Below are 24,529 nucleotides of genomic sequence, written 5' to 3'. Positions count from 1 at the left end.
GAAAGTGGGGAGAATAGGGAAATTCAGAATATAGGCAAATATAGAGCCAATAGGATTTTCTGATACATTAGATGTGGAGTATAAATAAAAAGAGAATCAAGGATAATGCCAATGGTCTAGCTAGAGCAGTTGGAATAATTTAGTTATTTTTTAGATGGGAAAACTAAGCTTGGAGTGAATTTAGGACAAAGATAGTAAATGTAATTTTCATGAGTTACTTTAAATGTTTATTATAAATTAAAGTGAAAATATTTAAATATACAATTCTGGAGTTGGAGGGGGGAAGTCCAGGCTCGAGATACCAATTTGGGAGTCATTGGCAGATAGGTGACATTTAAAGCCATGACTATGGATGTGAACGTGAAGGCAGTAAATACAAATGTAGAAATAAGCATTCCAAGCAATGTACACTGGTATGCTCCAGCAATATGTCACAAAGAATAGGAAAAACCAAAAGAGGAGACTGAGATGAAGCTTCTTAAATCTAATTGACCATTGGATTTAGCAGCACGAAGCTCACTGGGATCTGATAAGGGCAGTTTCAGGATAAAGTGAATACATGAGTAGAATGGGTTTGAGAGAGGAAGGAAAAGAATTATAGAAAATGATCATTGTAGCTTTGCATGGTGTGGATGTAAGCTAGAGGAGAGAAATGGAGAGCTAGTTGAAGGAAGGATCATTGTGGGGATTTGGGTTAAAATATTTCTTTATTAGATGTAGCAATAATGGTACATTTGCATGTTGATGGACATGATCCAATGGAAAAAGCAAAAGTGTTGATGAGAGTGAGAAAGTGGAGAGTTGGTGATTAGTTGAGAGGAGATGTGATCTATTATATAAGTGGAGAGAGTTTAGAAAATAAAAATAACACTCGGCAGGGAAAAAATAGTTAAAATTACATTTCACTTATATTCCCACTTAGAGAATGAATAATACAAAGAGAATAGGCATAATTATTAAAAGCATAGTAGTTTTATTATGAAGAGAATATTGCCATGGTATTCATCACCATTTCAAACAAGTGGATGATCTAAAAGAAACATAATTAAGAACCAAGAATGGGCTGCCCTTGGGGAAAGAGGATCTAGGATCCAGTTGGTGCAGCTTATGGCTTGTCCCTGTGTGTACAGTTGTTAAATTATTATTTTATTTTTATTTTTAAAAAGTTATCCTTTAAATAGATAATACAGACATGTAGCTTAAAAGGAACCTCAAAAGGCACAAAGGATTTTTTTTTATTTTAAATGATTTTATGAAATCATTTAATGAAATGATTTTTAAATGAATCTCATTTTAAATGAAAAAAATACTGTATCAGCATTAATTAAACATCTCTTTGTTTGAAAAAAAGAAACATAATTACAGTAATACATAAAATCTTACATTATTCCTATTATTTCTTTTCACTTTGATCCGTCTTTCTTTTCTCATCCTCTCCATATAATACTTTTCTTACCTTTTTAGTTTACTAGGTTTTATACTCATAAAATATTCTTCTACTCCTCAATTTCTGTACATACACTCAGCCTCCACCGTTTGACAACTTCACACACACACACACACACACACACACACACACATACACACATACATATTTTATTTTGTGGTAAGAGTCTCAAAATGACAATAGACTTAAAAATTTTAAAAATATTTTGCCACAGCACTTCTCAACAGAGTACAATCACAGAATCTCATTTCTTCTAGTTTAGTTGCCTATATGATTAATCATTTCAAAGTAAATCCTTTCTCCGCCTAACTACCTAACCTGGAATTATTTTTATGGATCTTTGTATTCATTTTAGAAATTAGTATTTTAAAAAAGGATGAGACGCATGTACCAAAAATTCATGTTACTTTTATTTTGCTCACCGGTGAAGACTTTAAATTAATATGAATGCATTTTATTTCTTAGAATTGTTTTTTTAAATGGCCACTTAGGAGGATTTTGTTAAATCCCAATCTCTTCTTCTATGGGTTTTAACTCTTTTGCATTTGATTATGGTGCTAAATAGTTGAGTATACAAAATTTTGCTAAGATTCCCTGTTTTTACACTATAGAAATTTTGACATACTGATGCACATAGTTATCTTATCTTTGAACCTGAATTTCACGCATGTTGTTTTTTATTTGTTGTAGTCAGAAGCCATGCATGTGAAGTCGATCCATATGGAATGCCAGGGGGCTGTTCACACATCTGTCTACTCAGCAGCAGTTACAAAACTCGGACCTGTCGCTGCAGGACTGGCTTCAACTTGGGAAGCGATGGCAGGTCATGCAAAAGTATGTTGTTAAAATAAAACATTTTGCCAGCAGCTACCCCCCTTATAATAGGATTTTAAGTATTAATTAGCAGCATCAACATCAGTCATAACATGAGACTTCAACAGGTGAAGTTTGCCTGCAAATATATACTGTCCATTTTTCTCAAAATAAGTATTTTTCTGTTGTGATAATGTGAATTAGAAACGAACCAGGCTGTAGAGTCACTAAATTTATTGATTTTTAGGGAAACATATGTTGGGGAAGATTTTTAGGAAGATGCTTCCCTTAATTCCCTAAAGGATGTATGTGAGCTAATGAGCTGGAATGATGAGTTGATAAGATTTCCTCCTATTTGAAACAATATGCTACTCCTCATAATAGGTGTGTTGCTTGTTTTGACAGAAATCGACGTATAGACAGGCTTCATTTTATCTACCATCACTGGGGAGTGAAGTCACTTCATGATTTAATTTTTCATAATTTAATTTTTCAGGTAACTGAAGCTATGCTAATTAGAGATCAAACATGTAACAATTTTATCAAAAAAATTTTAATGATTTTATCAAAAAGTTTTCTAATCTCTTAGATATATCTCTGTTTATTTTTTAAATAGGCCAGAATAATTTATTTTAATTTAAATATAGTAATAAGGATTTCAAAAATTACTCTCGCAACTTAATATTTTGCACAATAATTAGTGAAGGTCTTTTCCTGGGGTCTTGATATTCAGGTATAGTAGAATGGTCCTGATTGAAATGATCCTACTGGGGACTGTTGGTCTTTAAATGTTCCCCAGACCCCATTATTTTTAATTTTATGATTACTGCTTTTTACAGTGTCTAGTTTGTCTGTACCTTTGTCATAGTGACAGCTTTTTATTTCTGTCAGTCCTCTCTCTCTGGTCACAATCCTGTCATCTCTTCCACTCTCTGGTCATGTGCTTACTGAGGACTGTGAAATTAGATCTCTAAATGTGTTAGAATTTTAAGTCTAAATGGTTAGAGCTACTAATAGAATATATAGTTTAAAATGAAGAATCAAAGAGGCTAAACTATGTTAATATGTATGTATTTTTATACTTTGTTTACATTTTTTATTTGTATTCCTGATTTTGTGTTAAATACTGGAAGTGTGAAGGTAACAGGTCTCATGTTCCTAGGCCTTCTGGATAATTGAGGGCACTGAGTTTGAAGCCTCATGATAAAAGAAGTTTTGTGCGTGGGTGCATGTGTGTATATGTAGTGTGTGATTTTAAAATTGATCTGTATGCCACTTGGGAGATATAATCACACACACACACACACACACACATATATATACACACAAGCATATGTGCATACATACATACACACATTGGAGGAAAAATGTAAGATCAGAATTGCATATTATTCAATCATCTCTAATGTAGTATATCACCTGGAGTACATTAATACTCATCAGAAATAATTCCAGCTATTTGGAGCAACAAGAGATTTAATGCAAATAGGTGCCTACAAAATCATTTAAAAACCTGGACCAGTAGCTTCTAGACTACTGGGTCTTTGGAACATCCCCCCCAAACATGCCAGCTGAAAGCTGGAACATCTACCATACTCAGAAGCTAGAGCATCAGGAAGTCATAAATGAAAATGTTAACTTTAAAAACATACCATTTAGCTGAGATCCAGGGATTAGAAAGCTGGCACCAAAACTATCAGATGCAGAGTTAAGTCACATCTGATAGCCCCTAACGGGAAAAAAATAAAAAAGAGGAAGAAAGGAGAAACACCCTGTTCCTCACATCTTGATATGGAATGGAAGAAGCCTGCTGTGGAAATATTCAATGTCTCCATCAGAGGCGGCAAAAAGGGGACCTTTGCCTCACTTTCATGTTCTAAACTTGAGCTAGCATATCTCATTTTAGGTAGTCAAATAAAATCCACTACCTTTGGCTATATGAGTGTCTGTGAAATGTATTTTTTAGTATTCAATTGTCTATAGTACAAGAAGACACACTAGAAGAAACTTAAGTAGGTATTAAAGAATACCTAGGAAATGACCAATGAAAATAATGGGGAAAATCTTTACTATTCTTATTTAAAACATACATACCTATATACACACACAATCACACATATTACATTAATGAAGTTCTAGGTTTACCAATTACCAATTAAGACATCCATTAGAAGTAAAACCAAGGGCGAGTGTTGTGGCAGAGGCCTGTGATTTCAGCACTTTGGGAGGCTGAGGCAGGTGCATCACTTGAGCGCAGGATTTCAATAAGAGCCTGGGCAACATTGCAAAACCTAGTCTCTCAAAATCTATAAACGTTAGACAGGCATGGTGGCACACTCCTGTAGTCCCAGCTACTTCAGAGGCTGAAGTAGGAGGATAGCTTAAGCCCAGGAGGCAGAGGTTGCAATGAGCTGAGATTTTAGCAAAATGGGTGCTATAAAACCAGGATTCCTATGTATTGCTAATATAATTAGAAATTGATATCACAATTGGTAAGACATTTGCTAATAAGTATAATGATCATAAAACTGACAACATAATTAAACAAGTTATAATTCTTTACTTTTGATTAAGGAAATTAAATGTATTTATAATAACAGCAACTCAGAAACAATATAGCTGTCCAACAATAGGTAAGCAGCTGACTATATTATGTTACTTCTCTAGTAAGGAATCTTATGCTGCCATTGAAAGAAATGTTTTTGAAGACTTTTTAATGGCTTGACAAAAAGTCATTACAGTGAAAAGAATTTATATACAATATCCCAATTTTTGAAAAATATAGAAGTATATATGTATCTAATGTGGATAGAAAATACTTTAAAATGTTAATGATTTTCAAATGTATCAATATACTTTAAAATAACATAAAGTATTATTTTAAAAGAAAATGCCCTTGACATCAGGTAGACACTGCAAGGCTATGAGGGCAATGAAGACAAGGATGTTAATGTACTTTGCTCCGTAATTTCATCTAAGAAAATGTGTGAAATGCTAAATTGAAAAAAAAAAAATGCTTATATCATGATTATAATGATGAAAACAGAAAACTATTTGGAAAATTAGTTGGTAAATTATTATATGTCAAACAGAAACAAGGCTTGGCTTAAGATAATGGTTCAATATAGATAATAATCTTGATTCTAAAATTAATAAGAGCAGAATATGAAATTGAGTGTCTACTTTGATATAAGTAAATATACATTTAAAAAGTACCTACATACATTAAATATGAAATAGTCATACAAAGGAATGTTATACAGCAGTGAAAATGAGTAAACTCTGATTACAAGAAGAACGGATGAATATCAAGAGTATAATAAAAAATAAGTTTAATCACAAGATTCACACATGCAATTCAAACATGCAGAATTAAACAATCTGCTGCTGGGAAATACACCACGTATGTGTTAAAACTCTTTTAAAAATACATAATAAACACAACAATCAGGATATCGACTCTTTCTGAGTTGGAGGAGAGTGAGTTTGGGCACATTTATGTCTTCCAGTGTACTGGAAATATTCTTCACGTTTGTGCTAGGTACCTGGAATTTGTTTTATTTTTATTATTTATATATTAAAATATGTTATCAGTTCCTGTACTAGTTTGCTGAGAATGATGGCTTCCAGCTTCATCCATATCCCTGCAAAGGACATGATCTCATTCTTTTTTATGGCTGCATAGTATTCCATGGTGTGTATGTGCCACATTTCCTTTATCCAGTCTCTCATTCATGGGCATTTGTGTTGGTTCCAGGTCTTTGCTATTTAAATAGTACTACAGTAAACATACATGTGCATGTATCTTTATAGTACAATGATTTATAATCCTTTGGGTATATACCCAGTTATGGGATTGCTGAGTAAAACGGTATTTCTGATTCTATATGCTTGAGGAATCGCCACACTGTGGCGATTCAGAAAGGTTGAACTATTTTCAGAATGGTTGAACTAATTTACATTCCCACTAACAGTGTAAAAGCTTTTCTATTTCTCCACAACCTTGCCAGCAACTGTTGTTTCCTGACTTTAATCATTGCCATTTTGACTGGTGTGAAATGGTATCCCATTGTGGTTTTGATTTGCATTTCTCTAGTGACCAGTGATGTTGAGCTTTTATTCGTGTTTGTTGGCCATATAAATGTCTTCTTTTGAGAAGTGTCTGTTCATATCCCTTGGCTACTTTTTGATTTTTTTTTTCTTGTGAATGTGTTTAAGTTCCTTGTAGATTCTCATTATTAGTCCTTTGTCAAATGGGTAGATTGCAAAACTTTTCTCCCATTCTGTAGGTTGCCCCTTCACTCTGATGCTAGTAACTTTTGCTGTGCAGAAGCTCTTTGGTTAAGTTGGATCCCATTTGTCAACTTTGGCTTTTGTTGCAATTCCTGTTGGTGTTTTAGTCATGAAGTCGTTGCCCATGCCTATGTCATGAATGGTATTCCCTAGTTTTTCTTCTAGGATTTTTATGGTTTTGGTTTACATTTAAGTCTTTAATCCATCTTGAGTTAATTTTTGTATAAGGTGTAAGGTGTAACCAAACCCTGCACGTTCTCACTTATAAGTGGGAGTTGAACAACGAGAACACATAGACACAGGGAGGGGAACAACACACAACGGGGCCTGTCAAGGATGAGGAGCAAGGGGAGGGAGAGCATTAGGACAAATGCCAGTTGCATGTGGGACTTAAAACCTAGATGACCGGTTGATGGGTGCAGCAAACCACCATGGCACATGGATACTATCTATGTAACAAACCCGCATACTCTGCACAGAACTTTAAGTAAATTTTTTTTTAAAGTTATCGACATTCCTTTATATATATTTCATATTCAATTACACTAATTTAAAAAACACAAGAAAATAAATGTAAATGTTAATATACTTTGTATTTTTAGGTGTATAAATAATTGCTTATTTTTATTATCTTCCAAATTTTAATATTATTTTACCTTATTATGAATATTAATTATTGTGTGGTTATTCAAATACAGCTGAGTCTTTTGTATCTTCAGTTTTATTAATAAACCTCAGTATGTTTTTCCTTTTATATAAAAATTATTTCCTGTAAAATTATATACAGTAAACCAAGCATAAGATGCCCCGGTAATTGGAGAATCTTGTGTATATTTTTATATAGAAGTCCAAAACAGGGAATTCACTCTATAGAAAGAGCTACTTTGATGCTGACATTTTAAACTCAGGAGACAGTTTTTTGTTTGGGGTTTTCATTTTTCTTTTGTTTTTGATAAGGCCTGTGTTGTTCATCAGAGTTACTGTCAGACAGCATCAGCCTCTAACATTCTAATTAAAATTTGAAGAAAAAGGGATGCTATAACTGGTATTTAATTTCATTTCTAAAAGAATAAGTCACATGTTCGGGCAACTGTAATATATTCACAAGCAAGTTAGTGATACTATATGATTCTTTGTTTGCCTCTGACAATTCGTAGATGCAAACTTGGGGTTGGCGTGTCTTAAATTTTCTAAAGATTTTTGCATTGTCAAATATAATGAATGGTACAGTTAGTATCGACAGAAAATGCTAGATAGATTGTAATGCATTATAAAATTAAATGTGCCGGATGTTTTAATAAATGCCTATTTTACAAGTTACAAGTTATCTAATGATCTGTCATGTTTTTGCTATCCAGACAGTTACAGACAAAAGGATAATTAACTACCTATAACCCATTCGCAGAAGTAATTTCTGTTTTAATTAAAGTAATGCAATTAGCTGGCCTTCTTGCATCAAAACTACAAGATACATTTGGCATATTTTAGAGTTTAATTTTTAGCATTGAATTTTAAAAAAAAGCTAATTGTGCCAGTTAATTAAACGGTGGCATTATACAGTGTAAAGAAGATTAAGCAGCATCAGTTGTTTATATTTGTAATCTTTCCTTTGCAGGACCAAAGAATGAGTTGTTCCTCTTTTATGGGAAAGGACGCCCAGGAATTGTTAGAGGAATGGACTTGAATACCAAGATAGCTGATGAATACATGATCCCCATAGAAAATCTGGTAAACCCTCGTGCTTTAGATTTTCATGCAGAAACCAATTACATCTACTTTGCTGACACCACCAGTTTCCTAATTGGCCGGCAGAAGATAGATGGCACAGAACGAGAAACCATCCTGAAAGATGGTAAGTGACACTGTGACATTAACATCAAACTACTCAGAGAGAAAGCACTTTAAAAGGATAAATCCAGTGTGTGTCAGACTGGTTTTAACCAGAACTCAAGTTCTTCTGGTTGGTTCAAAAATATTTTTTAATGTTATGTATTCAGTAACATTGTTTCTCTGTTTTCATATGCCAGTGTATTAAAACCTTCATTATAAAATGGCACTTGCTGTCATCTCCTATACTCTAAATATTATCAGGATTAAAATTGAACTATTATCCATCTTCTGGGAAATGTCAGTTTGCACTGATATGTTTACAGTGCTGTACGGTAGAACGCAAAATTTAATAGGATTTCAGAGACTTTCATAACAGTTGGTTTTCATTAGACTATTGATCATGTCACTCAAAATGCATGAAAAATATCAATGTCCACATTGTCCTCACAATTCTTGCATTTTATTTTTTACTTTACACATCACTGAAATGAAGTTTTCTAGAGTTGCCCTTGGAATATCAGTATCTCCAGAGAAACTTAATACATTTATACCTATTTTTATTTATAGGTACATATATAAAGTTATATACATGCAAACAGATATATGTACATTTTAATAAAATCAATGTATTTTATAAATTATTTGGCTTAGGAACAAGTAATCTAGTAACAAAACAATGTTAACTTTGGTATCAGTAGAAAATATTGCAATATTTTAAATAATAAATCAAACCAGATCTTCACTGGCTGCCAATCATTTTTAGGCATGTTAACAAATGATTCTGGACCTGTTTCCTCATATATAAAGTCTGCTTACTTCTTGAATATTTTAGAAATACATGATTTGAGGAACATTAATTGTGTGCTTATTTTATGAAGGACATCATGGTAGCTATATCTCAGGAGATAAAAGGAATTTTAGGGAATGACTTCTGCCTTCAAGGGGTTTGTAGTCTACCTTTAGAGACGATACAAGCACACAAAAAGTTTAAAGGCATTGCAGCATTTAATTAATAAGTTTGAAGCTGTCTTAAAGATATATATGATCAATAGAGAATACTTGTGTAATGAGTATTCACAGGAAGCAAGAGATATCTTTATGTGGATATACTCAGAGAACTCCTTGGGCAGGCTATGGTATTTGGGCTAAATCTTAATGGAGAAATGTTAGAGAGAGGAGACGTTTCTGCAACCAGAAATTCCATGAGAAAAAAAGAAAAGCACAATCTCTAGAAAGAGGATGTGGAGGACCTAAATGGAAAGCTACTGGAGGTTTCCTTTGCAGGTAATAATGTCAGAAGAGAGTGGAAAGTGAAAGGCGCTAAAATAAAGGGCCTGGAATGTAAGTGAAGGAGTTTGGAAAAAATCCCAAAGGAATAAAAGGAAATGCTTTCGAGTCAAAGAATAATGTGAACAAAGTGATATTTTAGGAGGATCAATCTGGTTGTTGGGTGCAGAATGAATCAGAACTTGATTGAGATGAGAAAATGTGAGAAAATAAAAGCAGAGAGATAGACTAAAATTATTTACAGCGTGGATGGTAGTAAATGGAGGTCTCTCCAATCTTTTAGAGGAAATGAGAGCATGAGAATATTCTTCATTCAACACAACTTTACTTTAAATCAAACCTGATAAAAAGTATACTTTCTATCTAAAATAAAAACATCCCTGTTTTTGTCTTTCTTGTAATTTACTGATTAAGGCAATGTAAATCCTCCATAATTTAAAATTCTGAAGGAGTATCTAAATAAAGTTAAGATTTTCACTTTAAATTAGATGTGACAGAGGCTGTCTTCCTACTTTTCTCTTAATGTGATAGCAGATGATAGGGTCTTGACAGTTTTAGATGGACAATGAAATTGCACATTCTGTCTATGTAAATAACATTTACATTGTTTTGTTTTTGACTCAGACACTTTCATTTATTATTATGATTATTATTATTTTTTGATAGAGTCTCACTCTGTCACTGAGGCTGGAGCGCAGTGGTGCAATCTCGACTCACTGCAACCTCTGCCTCCGAAGTTTAAGTGATTCTCCTGCCTCAGCCTCCTGAGTAGCTGGGATTGCAGGTGTGCACCACCACACCCAACTTGTTTTTGTATTTTTACTAGAGATGGGGTTTCACCATGTTGTCCAGGTTGGACTGAAACCCCCGACCTCAGGGGATCTGCCTGCCTCAGCCTCCCAAAGAGCTGGGATTACAGGCATGAGTCACCATGCCCGGCCGACACACACACTTTCAAGAAGGACTAAAATATGTAACAGAGAGAGTTCTTGGTTTCCTTTTAAATTGTGTCAGTTCCTATACTACGACTTGATGTTCCTGCTAATAATCCTAACTTTGAGAACAATATCAAGGACATTGGTGGTTCTTTGCATTCCACCCATCACAACAGAGATCAACTCTAATAGCCACAATGACCGCAAGGCACATCTGTCCAGCACTGCTTTGACAGTATGAAGGTTATGAGAACATTTTGCAAATTTTCACACCTGAAATATATTTAACATTTTTGTCTTTCTACAGAAGGAACAGCTTAATATCTTTTTATTAGTTTATCTTTTTTCTTTCCATTAAAGAGAATAATGATACACATTACAATATGAGATTAACATGTCAAAGCAGAGACTTAGATTTGGCAAATGAAAACTTGTCATTCTTGGCATCAGAAAAATTAAATTCTATGTGTATTCACTTACTTAGAGTGTCTACCATTGAACCTGAAGACTGCAAAGCAATGCTTAGTTTGACAAATGATTTAGAAGTTTGATAGAAATTCTGAGACGTTGATAAATTTATATAGTTTGAAGTACAAGGATATAAAGAGTTTGCTGTTTGTAAATATAAATATCTTGGACATCTTTTATGTAAACTCTGATTCTCCCTCTGAAGAAATAAAACCAACAGCATTTCCAAAAAAAAAATTCACCTTTATTCATTCTTTGATTTTTTTTCTCTCCTAGAGGTTTATTGAAAAGCCCCTAAATGTTGCATATACTGTTGGCTTTGTTTGAGGAATCTCGTGGGTGAAAACAGCAGTTAAATAAATGAGAAAGGAAATTGTCCATTTGTTATATTTACATGTATCTCATTTCATTTGCTAAATGAAAATATATTACTGATTTATTAAAGATAAACTTCCATAAGGACAAGATATTTACTATGTGTATTTTTTCACGTACCTAGAATTTTTTGTCAAAATTTTTGTGAAATTCATACTCTTCCTTTTTAAAAACTTAATTACTTGATTTATTATTTTTCAGTCAATAAAAAGTGAATGCCGTATCGGGGCCAGGTGCTGTTCTAGGTGATTGGAATGCTTCAGTAAAGAGGATAAAGCTTCATATTTAGCTTATATCCAACAGCGGAAAGGAAATAATAAGCAAGTAAACACATAGATGAATAAGATAATGATAAGTGCTATACAGAAACTAAAGTAGGGTACTGTGCTAGAAAATAAAAGGAGTATCAACAGGAGGCAAAATTAGATTAAATGATTAGAGAATTTAGCCATTCTTGCCAGGTATAATTGTTACTTTCTCTAACAGAACAAGATAGATGCCCTTTCTAAGACTGAATGCATTTTTATCTTCTTGGGTATCTTTTCCAAGATTTATTTTTCATTGTAATATGAATTATAATTTTAGCACAAAGGAAAAAATATAAAAATGATAATTTACTATTCAATTTATTGTTACATGTATTCCACTAGTTCAGTACTTGTTTTTATACTGTATACCTTAATTCTACTCAAACACAGATATTTAAATAGAAGAAATGTTAAAATAACCTTTCATATCATTTCATATTTTTAAAGTACTTAAAAGAATTCAAAGCATTTTTACCTGGATTTGAAAGTTATTAATGCTTGCAGTTTTAACAGAAAAACTATAGTTTCAATAGATCCCATAATTAAACTGGGAACTTGAGGTCACTGTTTTACATAACACAGAGCCTTTTTTTACCAAGCTTTTTTTCAAAATAGACATACAGGGATAATGTGGGTTGAAAAGGGTGATAATTTTGCTGCTTCTTTTGTTGTGGCATTGATGAACTAAGATTCAATTCATCTACTTCAAGTCATAAGTCATACTGCAAGTAAAACAATGCGAACATAAGATTTCTATGTACAGTTCTTCCCAACTGTTATTCTTTTCTTTTCTTTTCTTTTTTTTTTTAAACAGAGTCTTACTCTGCCCAGGTTGGAGCACAGTGGTGTGATCACGACTCACTGCAAACTCCTCCCCCTGCACACAAGTGATCTTCCCTCCTCAGCCTCTCGAGTGGCTAGGATCACAGGTGTGTGCCACCATGCTCAGCTAATTTTTTTTTTTTTTTTTTTTTTTGTAGTGACAGCCTTTTACCATGTTGCCCCAGCTGGTTGCAAACTCCTGGGCTCAAGTGATCCACCTGCCTCAGCCTCACAAAGTGCTGTGATTATAGTCCCCAACAGTGATTTTTATAATTTTACATAAAGTATGGGCCCAAGAGTACAAATTAGACCTCTTTTATAATTAGATGCAAGTTTGTCAAAACATTTTGTCCTCTAGATGTGTCTTTTTAATTTTAGACTATACCACCTTATTTTGTGATAATAAAATCAATGACAGCAGTAATAGTGAACATTTAATGAGTACTTACTGTGTATCAGTATTGCTCACCTTATGTTCATTGTCCCGTACAATCCACTCAACAACTCCCTGAGGTCAGCATTATTATTAGCTCCATTTTATAGATTGGAAATTGAAACTCAGACAGGCGAAGTCATTTCTTAAAGTCACATAGCTAGTAGGTGATACCACTTGTCAAGAACTGTGAAAGTGCTGAGATTTTATTATGTTTGCAAGCTAAAACATTAGCCTGCTACACACTTTCTTGGATGCTGGCAGAAGACATGAAACTTCTGAGACAAAATACAGTTTGTTACTAAGATCAATAACAATAGCCAGAGTATCCGTAATTTTGTTTCAGGATCCTGATCTTTATTACCCACAGGGTAACCCAAAGGTGACACCTGCACATACCATGGCACTTGTTACAAGAGAAGAGTCTGGAGCTTAGGGAACACCTTTTTTTTTTTTTATTCTCTAACAGTAAGCATGCCTGTTCATTGCTCCAGAAAAAGTTACTTTCTCCATCTTCTAAACCTATAAGCAAACCTGCCTTTTGCTTCAGAGAGAGATGTAATCTCTATCTTCGAAGGACACCTTATTAACATCCTTGAAAATAGAGTCTAAGGCACTTGGCTTCTCTTTTCCCAAGGTGGACAGAAATGTGAGAGATCCTTGGAACATTGTCTCAGAGATACTGATATGCAAGTTCCTGTGATCTGATTTTGGAGTCTGTGGTATGCTGAACAATGCCCTCCAAGTAATACCCAGGTCCTCATCCCCAGAACCTTTAACTGTTACCTTGTATGGAAAAGGGGACTTGCAGGTGTGATTAAGTGAAAGAATTTTTGGTGGGAGGAAGATGCTGCTTTTTAAAAAAAACTTTGTTGACACATAATAATTGTACATATTTGTAGGCTACAAAGTAATACTTGTACATATACATACATGATACAGCAAGTAATGATCAAATCAGGTAAATTAGCCTATTCATCACCACAAACATTTATCATTTCTTTATGTTGTGACCATTCAGAATCTTTGTAGTGTTTTGAAAACGTACCAAATTAGTGTTAACCATGTTCACTCTCTGCAGTGCTAGAGAACGTTAGAACTTGTTCCTCCCATACAGCTGTAACTATGCATGTGTTGAGGATCTTGACATCAGAAATTATCTTGATTTATCTGGAGATACCCTAAATGTAATCACAGGGAAATTTATGGGGGGGGGGCAGGACAAAGGAGGAAGTAGGAGTTGTGACTATGGAAGCAAGAGGTTGGCATAATACAAGGAAAGGTCCCTGAGCCAAGAAAGGCAAGTGGCTTCTAGAAGCTGGAAAGGGCAAAGAAATGGGCTCTTCTTGAGAGTCCCCAGAAGGAACCAGCTCTGCCAGCACCCCGACTTTAGCCCGGTGAAACCAATCCTGGATATTGACCTTCAGAATTGTCAAAGAATAAATTTATATTGTTTAAGCCACCAAGTTTGTGGCAATTTGTTACAGCAACAATAGGAAACTGGCAGAGTCTGTGCTCTTCCCCACTTGCTATGCTGATGTACTGACCTTATTTATGAAGGTGTGTTCTATTTGATTGACATAAGGAGTACGTGCACATGTTTCCACCTTATAATATCAGAAGGGCACTTGGATCCTGTTCAGAATTATACATTACTCTTTAATTTCATAGCTCCTGTAAATACCTGGAAAGCTGAGGTCTTCCTTTAAATGAAGGCACTTTTAGGAGCTATAAAGTTAAAGAGTAATGAATAAGTTTGACATGATCCAAGGTAGGTTTCTCTTTTATGACATTATGAAGAGAAGAATAGCCAGGAAGAATGGGAAGCAGTCTCTTCCTGTCAAACATATTCTCTAAAAGATGTGTTTAAAGTTCATTTGTTCATATACTATGGAAGGATGGTGCTATATCCATGTGATTGCTTATTTGGCAATTGAAGGGCCAAGCCCTGTTCTTCAGCTCAGTCCTGTCCCCAGCATCTTCAGAACTGCCCTGTGGATTTTATAATCAGCTGTCCCTCCAATCATGGGTTGAAATGTATAGCTCATCAATTATTCCCTGATTTATCATTCTATTAGTTAGAAATCCTACTACTGACACACAGACACACACATACACATGTGCACACATACAATCACCAGCTTAAGACCCACTTCAGAACTCCAGAAATAGGTTAGCCTCTACTCTAAATAACCCTAGGGCAGGCACACACAACAGATTACAGGATGTAATCTGTACCTGAATGACACTGACCTTATAGTAGGATTATCATTTTCTGCACCTTTAAGTCACCTCTTATCCTTGGATTTCAATGATCTTCAGCATTATATATCTTTGTTAGAATTTCTCATAAAGATTGAGTTTCATAGTAATGAAGCAAACATGCTGAGATAACACTAATGAATTACATTAGCGTGTTCTTATGAACTTTAAAAAGGATAAAGTCTTATAAAACATTTTAAATTAAGAACAAGCCTTTACGCTTTGTTATTGGATTTCAGGTAGATATCAGTCTTATTTTTCTGCCTTTAACTCTGAACTTTTTCTTGAAGAAAAGCCTTAAGACTCTAAGATATATACTCTGACAAACTAGTAAAGGAAATAATTAGTACATTTGTCAGTCACGCAATATATTCTAATTAAAACTGTAAAGAAGAGATTTGTCAGCATTTGAAACTCTTGAGATCAATGAATATTGTTATCACACTGAGCGTCAAGAATATAGCCTGTTTGCACTTACTGACTCTGCTTGACTGTGAATAAGATATTTTCATAGAATTTACTTGAGATTTGATTCTTGAAAACAATGTTCAGTTTCACATTTAGTTTGTAAATATTTATTTCTCATATTTTCTATTTCTTCAGAACTACATGAGATGTTTGAAAAATAATTTGAACCAATATATGTATTTTTTGTTGTCTGAAAAGAAGACATGAGATTAAAATCTGGGTTACAAGAGCTATCAAATGACAAAAAGATGGAATTGGCTGTAGTGGCTAGAGGGTTCTAGTAAACACAGAGGAGAAGACGTCCTTTCTTTTATTTATGTTCACCCAAAATAGGCATGTGTACATATCCACAAGTATTGACAAACACAAAATACACCTGTATGCATATACACATGTGAGCTCAAAAGAGCTCTAGAAACTTCTGTAAATAAGTCTATTATCTTATAAAGTTAGATTGCTGGGAAGGTCGAAAGAGAGAAGGTGAGAATACATGGTAACCTCTAAAGTCCCATACAGCTACGGTAGTACCCTTTATTGGAGGTAGGTAAGTTCAAAAACCCTCAGTGGATACCTGAAACCATGGATAGTGTTGAACCCTATTTATACACCATGTTTTTTCTTATGCACACATACCTATGATAAAGTTTAAGTTATAAACGGGCACAGTAAGAGGCTCATAACAATAATGACAATAAAATAGAACAATTATAAAAATATACTGTTATAACAGGAGTTGCAAACTCCTGGGCTCAGGTGATCCACCTGCCTCAACCTCGCAAAGTGCTGGGATTACAGTCCCCAACAGTGATTTTTATAATTTTACATAAAGTATAGGCCCAAGAGTACAAAATTTGACCTCTATTATAATTAGATGCAAGCCTGGCAAAATACACCCATATGCATATACACATGTGAGCTCAGAAGAGCTCTTACTCTACTATACTCACTCTTCTTGTGGTCTGTCAATCTTACAACCTGGGTGGCCAGTAAGTGAATACCAGATAGTTAACATAGAGTGTGGATATGCAGGATAAAGGAATGGTTCCCATGCTAACCAGGACTGAGTGAAATGACAGTGCAAGGTTTCAAAATGTTACTCAGAGCAACAGGCAATTTAAAACTTATGAGTTGTTTACTTCTGGAATTTACCATTTAGTATTTTCAGAGTGTGGCTGACAGAGTAACTGAAACCATGGAAAGTAAAACCATGGTTAAGTGAAGACTATTGTATTTTTATATATATAACTGTTACATTAATAAACATTCTGATTGGTAATTTTCTTACATACTTAAATAAATTAGCAATATTCAGCATGACTTAACATAAATACATTCAACCCACTTACTTTATCATACTTGGCATTATGGAATTCTTAGTTGCTACTTCAGAAGTCCCTTAGGAATTCTTCATTCACTTAGGAATACTATTACGAACTTTATTTATACTATTGCTTAGGTTAATTAAACAAATTTCTCAATACGATATGATTAGTCTAGACTGACTTTACTTTGGGGATACCAAAGTAGGAAACACTACCTGAAATTGTGAAACTGGACAATACCCATAATACATGCTGAGAAAATTCCCATGACATTAACTATTATGGGAATATTGTAGGGAGTATTAATAGTCATTGTGTAACCAGTATGTTTAAAAATGTGACTCTGACATAACTAAAGCATAACTTCATTTTTACCTCCCACTGACCTTTAAAATTAACTCAGTAATATTTCTCATTCCAGATCAAAACTTGGTCAAATCCCAATCCTTTTGATTTACACTAAGTAGTAGACAGAACTGTCAGTCATTTTAAGTCAGAAATGCAACCTCAATTTGGTAATTAGAATGCATAGTCCACCATATATACATACAAATCAAAATTCTAAACTCAATGCATCATTGAATCTTACTTGTTTCCTATTTGTGCTGCCTCTAGCCTGGAGAAGACAGGAGGGTATATTTGTTGCATTCTCTGTTTCTCTTCCTTGTATTTATTTTCCTACCCCTCCCAGCTTGCTAGCTTTTTTAAAATTATTTTTATTTTTTACTTTCTTGGGTGGAATATCTGTATGTCCCTGCTAGTTAGCTTCTGATGTCCAATGTTGAGCTTCTCTCAACATTGATTGGAAGAGGTAAGAGTAGTAAAGAGAGATAAGGAGATAAAGAGAATCTTATTTGAACTAGTCCTGTTGTACTTCAGCCTCTTTGTGAGCCTAGTAGATCTTTTGAAATGAACTCTCTTGAGGGGTATAGATGTGTGTGTATATGTGTGTGCACACACACGTGTCTGTCTGAGTGTGTCTGTGCTTGCCAAGGTTTTTGAAAGTCTTCTTTCTGCTGAATCTTTTTAATTTCATTTCCTTTGACCAAAGAACATGAAGCTTTTGCTTGTTACTTTGCCTCTCTGAATGTCCTTTCTCTTACTGTTTGAATCCCTGTATCCAGCTAGACAAACTTGTTGCACTAGATCAAAGATATCTATATGCCAGAATTCCATCCTGTGTGGTCTGCCTTTGGTCTGCAAAATTACTGTGAGCCTTTTGCCCCAATAAACTCTGGGAGTACAGTCATAGTGCAAATCAGCCAACACTATCCTGCCTACTATCCTATAGAATGTGTTTAGCTTTCTCAAGTGTGAGCCAGAGGTGAGACATTCTGAGATGTGAGTTTCACGCGTGGAAAAAAAAAAAATCAACTGTAGAGAGCTCAGTTCAAAGTCCTCATAGAGGCACCACAGAAGCTGCATCTACTAGAGTTGAGATGAAAAGTATCCCTCCATCCTCTCCTTCCTATTTTAGAGGTTCACATAAGTAAAATTTATGTCTGGAGAAAAAGCATATTTAATGTCAGTTTATTAGTGTTGAGGATTTGGCCAATCAAATAGGCTGGATTTGGGTTTTGTTTTTGTTGTAGTTACCTTTACGGAACCAAAGCTTTCAGATCCCTCCCTTGGTGGACAGATGCTACCTTGTGCTTAGGGTGGGACCTGGAATATGTCTATTCATCCCTCAGTTTTCAATATTTTCTGCATATCTGCCTCACTGGAAAGTCTCTCTCACGCTCTTATCCTTCTCTCAACAGTGGAATGCTGTGACCTGTTGCTAAGTGGAAGATTCATGGTGGGTGCAAAAAAGGTTCTCTTTTCTCTTGTTCCCGTCTTGGTCTTAGGTCCTGTGTGTCTGGGTTTTGAAGGTGGGCCCTTCTCCTCCCCTGGCAGTGAAATTCTCCCTTATATCTGGGGGGATTTGGGGCAGGAGATAATCTTCTGCCCCATCCCCAGGGTAGCAATTGTCTTTTTTTTTTTATATATATCAATGTAGAATTTTGGGTCCAAGCAATTTTTGTGCCCCTCTTCTAGGGTCAGACAACTTTTGCTCCTATTCTTCCCTGAGTGTTGTACCTTTTTGTCTGGGACCAGTGGCAATAACATTTTGTACCCATTTCCAAGCAATATACTAGCCTTGCTTGCTATGACAAGCTTGTACGAGACCAGGGGAATTTCTTACCCCTCCCTCAGGGACATAGGCCTTTGCCTTTTACTTTTGCTTCAATGATAACTTGTCTTTGCAGCTTACTTTGCCTTTGGAGGAGAGATGGTTCCCTGCTCCTTTTCTAGAGGCAGATTGTTTGTTTATACCTACTTCACAGGACTTCTGTCTTGCTTCAGGGAGGTGGAAGATCTTCCTCTTCCCCAGTGGTTTAGGGGTTTTCCTGTGTTTGAGAGAAGAGTCAGGATTGGATGGGGCTTCATGTTTGTGAGACACTCAGGGGTCTCTCTCAGGTTTCCTGTTCTGCCTTCCGTCTTTCTTTTGTAAATTCAGTGAAAAAAATTCTTTGTGTTGGGTATTTCCAGGGATTCTAAACTCTCACATTAAACCACACTCAGTTTTAAGAATATTTTATAATTATAGCTTTTTTTTAAAAAAATCTGCTATTATGGTAGTCGCCTCTTCCATGCTCTGACAAAGGAGTAATACTTTATGTGTTCTGTTTTTCCTGCAAAAGGCCTGTTACTCTTTGCATTTCAATGCATTTTGCTGTCTTGAGACCTCAGCTTTTGTTTGGACTCAAGTAAAGTTGTGATCTTGTAGATTATTGGGTTTACTCTTACTGTTATTCTTTTGTGGCTTTTTGCATCTTAAGCAAAGCCGAGCTCTGAATGTTTATAATTCATTAATGCAAATAAGAATTTGAGGAACAGGATGGAAATCATTTTTAAAACTGCTCTCTTTCCCTTTTCCTTTGCATTAGAATCAATTAAAAATAGTTCAGCACTTCCATGAATATATGTGAGTCCCTTGTGATGCTTTAAACAACCACAGTTTACACATAAAGGCGTTTTACTTGATGCAAAAAGATTTAAGAGTTTTCTACTTCCAATAAGCAAATTTTGTATTTTTTTAACCAAAAAATGAATGTAGCAGTGAGAGTTTTCACTTTACAAAAAGAAAAAGTTGGTTTATGTGTTATATTATCAGAACAAACCTTTTACTTAAAGAGATGGTACAGGATGATATGATTAAAGGTTATCTATAAACCTGATCCTTATTTTTTTATAAAGATTTCTATTTACCTACAAAAATATCATATAATTGCCAAATATCTGTCAGATAGAAGGCAAAGTTTTTGAAAAGATCGGGTTGTTGTTCACAAAGAGTTTGTCTTCTTATTGGATGCATCTGTCAAATAATAAATGAAACGAAGGACTAATTATAAGGTTAAGCAAATAATTCAACTTTACTTTGCGACCATAACAATACTGAAAAGATATTTTTAAAAAAGAAATTGATAACCGTCCTGGGAAATTGAAAAATATAACATCAGTGATCATAAATAATGAGAATTTCCTAATTAGAATACAGATCGAACCAGACTGTGACCAACAAGATCATCAGAAACCATAGCTTAAAACACCGTAGGTATAAACTTGAAATATAAGAGTTGAGAAAGAGAAACACCACGGTCCTAATAAAAACTAAAAGACATTTTTTTAAAGGCCTTAAGGCACTCTTTAAAACAAGTTAATAATTAACTGTACTTAAAATAATGAGTCCAGTTCAGTCCATCCCAGCTACTTTAATTACACCCCTAGAAGCACACTCAAAGAATGGAATTGAAATAACGGTCTATTCACTTGGGAGGAAGTTAAAGTTTTATCTCAAAAATCATACAAAACTAAAGCTTCAAAAACTCAAAAAATATAAAATTTAGAAATGTGGGGATTTTGTTTGGGTTAAATGAAAATATTTATTGTTCACAATTCTAGAGGTAGGAGGTTCATCAACAAGGTGCCAGCAGATTCAGTGTCTGGTGAGAGCTGTCTTTCTGATTTGCAGGCAGCCTCCTTCTCACAGTGTTCTCATGGGGTGGAAAGAAAGAGCTCTGGCCTCTTCCTCTTATAAGGACACAATTCCATCATGGCAATTACTCTCATGACCTCATCTACCCCTAATTACCTCCCAAAGGCCTCACCTTCTAGTACCAGACCATTGGGATCTAATTAGGGTTTCACCATACGAGGTTTTTTTTTTTGGTGAGGGACAGAAACATTCAGTCCATAGCAAGTGTTTACTATCGCTTTAAGCAATAAATTTGGGGGCAATCTGTTACACATCAATGTACAACTAATATACTCCCCTATAGTTTATTCTCAACACAACAGTGGGAGTGTTTTTTTTTTTTTTAATTTTAAATCTAGTCTGGTTAATCTACTTACAACTTTCCAATGATTTCCTGTCACTCAAAATAAATTCTTAGCGCTCACCGTGTCCTAGAAGGCTGAGCATGATCTGGCATCTGACAGCTTCTCTGTTCTCACTTTCTACTGTTCCTCCCCTCCATTGTCCTCTCTGCCTAGCCCCCTTCCCTCCTTCCCTTCCATCATTGTTCATGCACACTCTTCTCACAGTTACCCCAGCATGCCAACCCTGGCCACCTCAGGACCTTTACCACACTCTGTTTACTGTCCTGTACATGCCTCTCCCTGGATTCAATCATTCCCTTCAAGGTTCACTCCAAACGTTACCTCCCTGGGAGGTTTTCCTCAGCACTGTCTCTCAAGCAGCCCCATCCCCTGTTGCTGTCTGGCCCCTCACTGTGATGCATCTTTTGTTGGGGCACCCATGTAGGGGATATGCATGCCTGTGTGTGTATGTGGAAATATATATATTTTGAATGGTATTGGGATGCAGAACATTTTCTTTTTTTTTTTTTTTTTTTTTAAATTTATTTATTATTATTATACTGTAAGTTGTAGGGTACATGTGCATAACGTGCAGGTTTGTTACATATGTATACTTGTGCCTTGTTGGGAGCAGAACATTTTCTAAGCAATGCAAAGCACAACCTAGTGAAACACACACACACATATGCCTGCATATGTATGTATATATGCACATATATATGTGTGTGTATATATGTAGGCATATGTGTGTATATACATATATATACACATACACATATATACATATATATATACACGTGTGTGTGTGTGTATATATATGTATATACACCTGCATTAAAATTTTAGAAAACACATTTCTATGAAAAAATGTATTATGAGCAAGTGAAAACATGGAAGATAAACTAGGTGAAAATGTTCTGAATAGGCATATGGAGAGGAACTCAACATCATACTAATTACAAAAATGTAAATCAATGGAATAGTTTTCACCAAATTCATCAGATTAAAGAATAAAATATTGATAATATGTGATATTAGAACATAAGAAAATATTTCCCAGACTAGGAAGAATGTAAGTTGTTATATTGGTTTTGAAGCATTATTTAGTAATAGCTATCAATTGAAACGGTACATAAGATTCAAACCAATTCCACAATTAGTTACCTATTCTATAGAAGTAAACACATGTTCAAAAAGAAACATTATCTGTAATCATAAATTGGAAACAATATAAAGTCTATCAAATAAGGCATGATGCATTTATGCTAGCAATAATATTAAGTAGCCATTAAAACACATGAGGTAGAGCTGTATATACTTACATCAACAAAACCCATAAATAGACAAAATGAGCTAAAGGATATTTTTGCAGGATGATCCTATTTTTGCAAGTATATCCAAAAGTTTGTGGAAGGATCAATAAACTGTTTATAGTGATTACTTCTTGGGAGGGCCATATGAGTTATTACACTCACATTTGAATCTTTTAAAATTTGTACAACATGATATGCATTCATAGCTTGAGTGAGAATTACAAATAAAACAACAATTACAAAGTAAATAAATGCGATTATAGGTAACCATGTAAATACAAGGTTTTTTTTTTTTTGATGCAACTAGTTTTTTATCACATTAATATAAGTTGTAAGTTGGTTACTTCAAACATGGATGATTGCTAAAAAAAAAAAAAAAAAAAAACAGAAACAAACAAACAAACAAAAACTACTACATTTTCATCTTACGTCCTAAATGGGTGTTGTTTTATTTTAGTTTGTCTTTTGTCTGCCAAGCCCTTTCCTCAAAATCTTCATACACTTGAATCTCTTCCTTTTATACTTACATTAATTGTGTGTGTGGTTTTTTTCCTGAATAAAATTGTGTCCTGTTTGGGGCTAGTGTGCTACAAGTTGTCTCTTCTGGCTCCACAAACTTCTATCTACTCACAGTCATTACTTAACCAGCTATTAAAAAATAGCTTCAGAACAAATTTTTTTGTAATGTATACATACTTAATTATTTTGGCAAGTCCCCTATATAGCATTTTGATTTGAGACTACCCAGAGGATTATAAAATTCAGATGAAGCAAAAGAGAAATACCAAATTTTATCTCATAATTAGCCTTCTTGTTTCATTTTAAAGGTAAACTATTGAATTAAAAAGTTTAAAGATTAGGTAGATAATTAATAGAATATCCATCTGAGGTAACTACTCTTCAATTCTGATATAAGTTTTTATGCTTTTTTATTTCCTCTCTCTCTCTCTCTCTCTACATATATGTGTGTGTGTGTGTGTGTGTGTGTGTGTGTGTGTGTGTGATATGTATATGTGCCGTTATATATAGCTCCTCCAGGAAAATCATGATTATTTTTACGCATTCCATGGTCTGATGGTCTCAGCACTTAAAATTGTATTTTAAACTAATGTAAATCATATTGTGTTGACAAAATATCTGTTGCTATATAACAGGAGCATTTATGAAGCTCCTAGTATGCACCAGACATTTCATATCATACTCTGAATCATCAAGTTAACCCTTAAACGTAGGAGGTTTGTGGTTTTCGTTCAAGTTAGGGACCTAGAGCTTACAGGAATTAAGAAACATTCTCTTATAACTCAGACCAGGTTTATTCTAGACTCAGTCATAGACTAAGAAAAACAATATTGTGTATCCTCATACTTTTTGCCTCCCTCAAAAAAATGAATGATGATGACCTCAGATCTTCCTTAAACACCTATCAACTCCCTTTTCTCTTTATTCATTAACTTTTATTTTCTGTTTATTATTCCTATGCAATTGGAAAGAATCAGAGTTCTCATCAAAATACGCATCTACTGTAGTGTAGTATGCAATATTCAGATAACTTGAAGAAATATATTGTTATGATATTAGGACATTTAATGTGTGGTGATGGTTGATAATCATGTAAAATATTTTAATACACATCTGTTCCTTTCTTTGGTTTATACAAATATGCCTGCACCGGATAGCAATGTATTCCTATCCCCAGCATTGGCAGTTTTATCTTTGTTATGAAAATGAGCTTTCATAAATCTTTATCGTTAATCATAGAAGAATGTGCATGTTTTCCATCAAAACAAATTA

The 24,529-nt window shown here is 34.5% G+C and overlaps 1 protein-coding gene across 1 annotated transcript in view; it reads left to right on the top strand.

The window, feature by feature from the left end:
- Positions 1–24,529, top strand: part of LRP1B (LDL receptor related protein 1B) — a 1,963,100-nt gene that overhangs the window by 1,105,677 nt on the left and 832,894 nt on the right. The window contains exons 10-11 of the mRNA XM_025404289.1: positions 2,138–2,281; positions 8,169–8,405. Coding sequence (XP_025260074.1) covers positions 2,138–2,281; positions 8,169–8,405 — 381 coding nt within the window. The remainder of the gene's footprint in view (positions 1–2,137; positions 2,282–8,168; positions 8,406–24,529) is intronic.

Source organism: Theropithecus gelada, chromosome 12 (genome assembly GCF_003255815.1).
Source record: "Theropithecus gelada isolate Dixy chromosome 12, Tgel_1.0, whole genome shotgun sequence".
Lineage (NCBI taxonomy): Eukaryota > Metazoa > Chordata > Mammalia > Primates > Cercopithecidae > Theropithecus > Theropithecus gelada.
The sequence above is the reverse complement of the archived record's forward strand: the minus strand, read 5'-3'. Positions and strand labels throughout refer to the sequence as shown.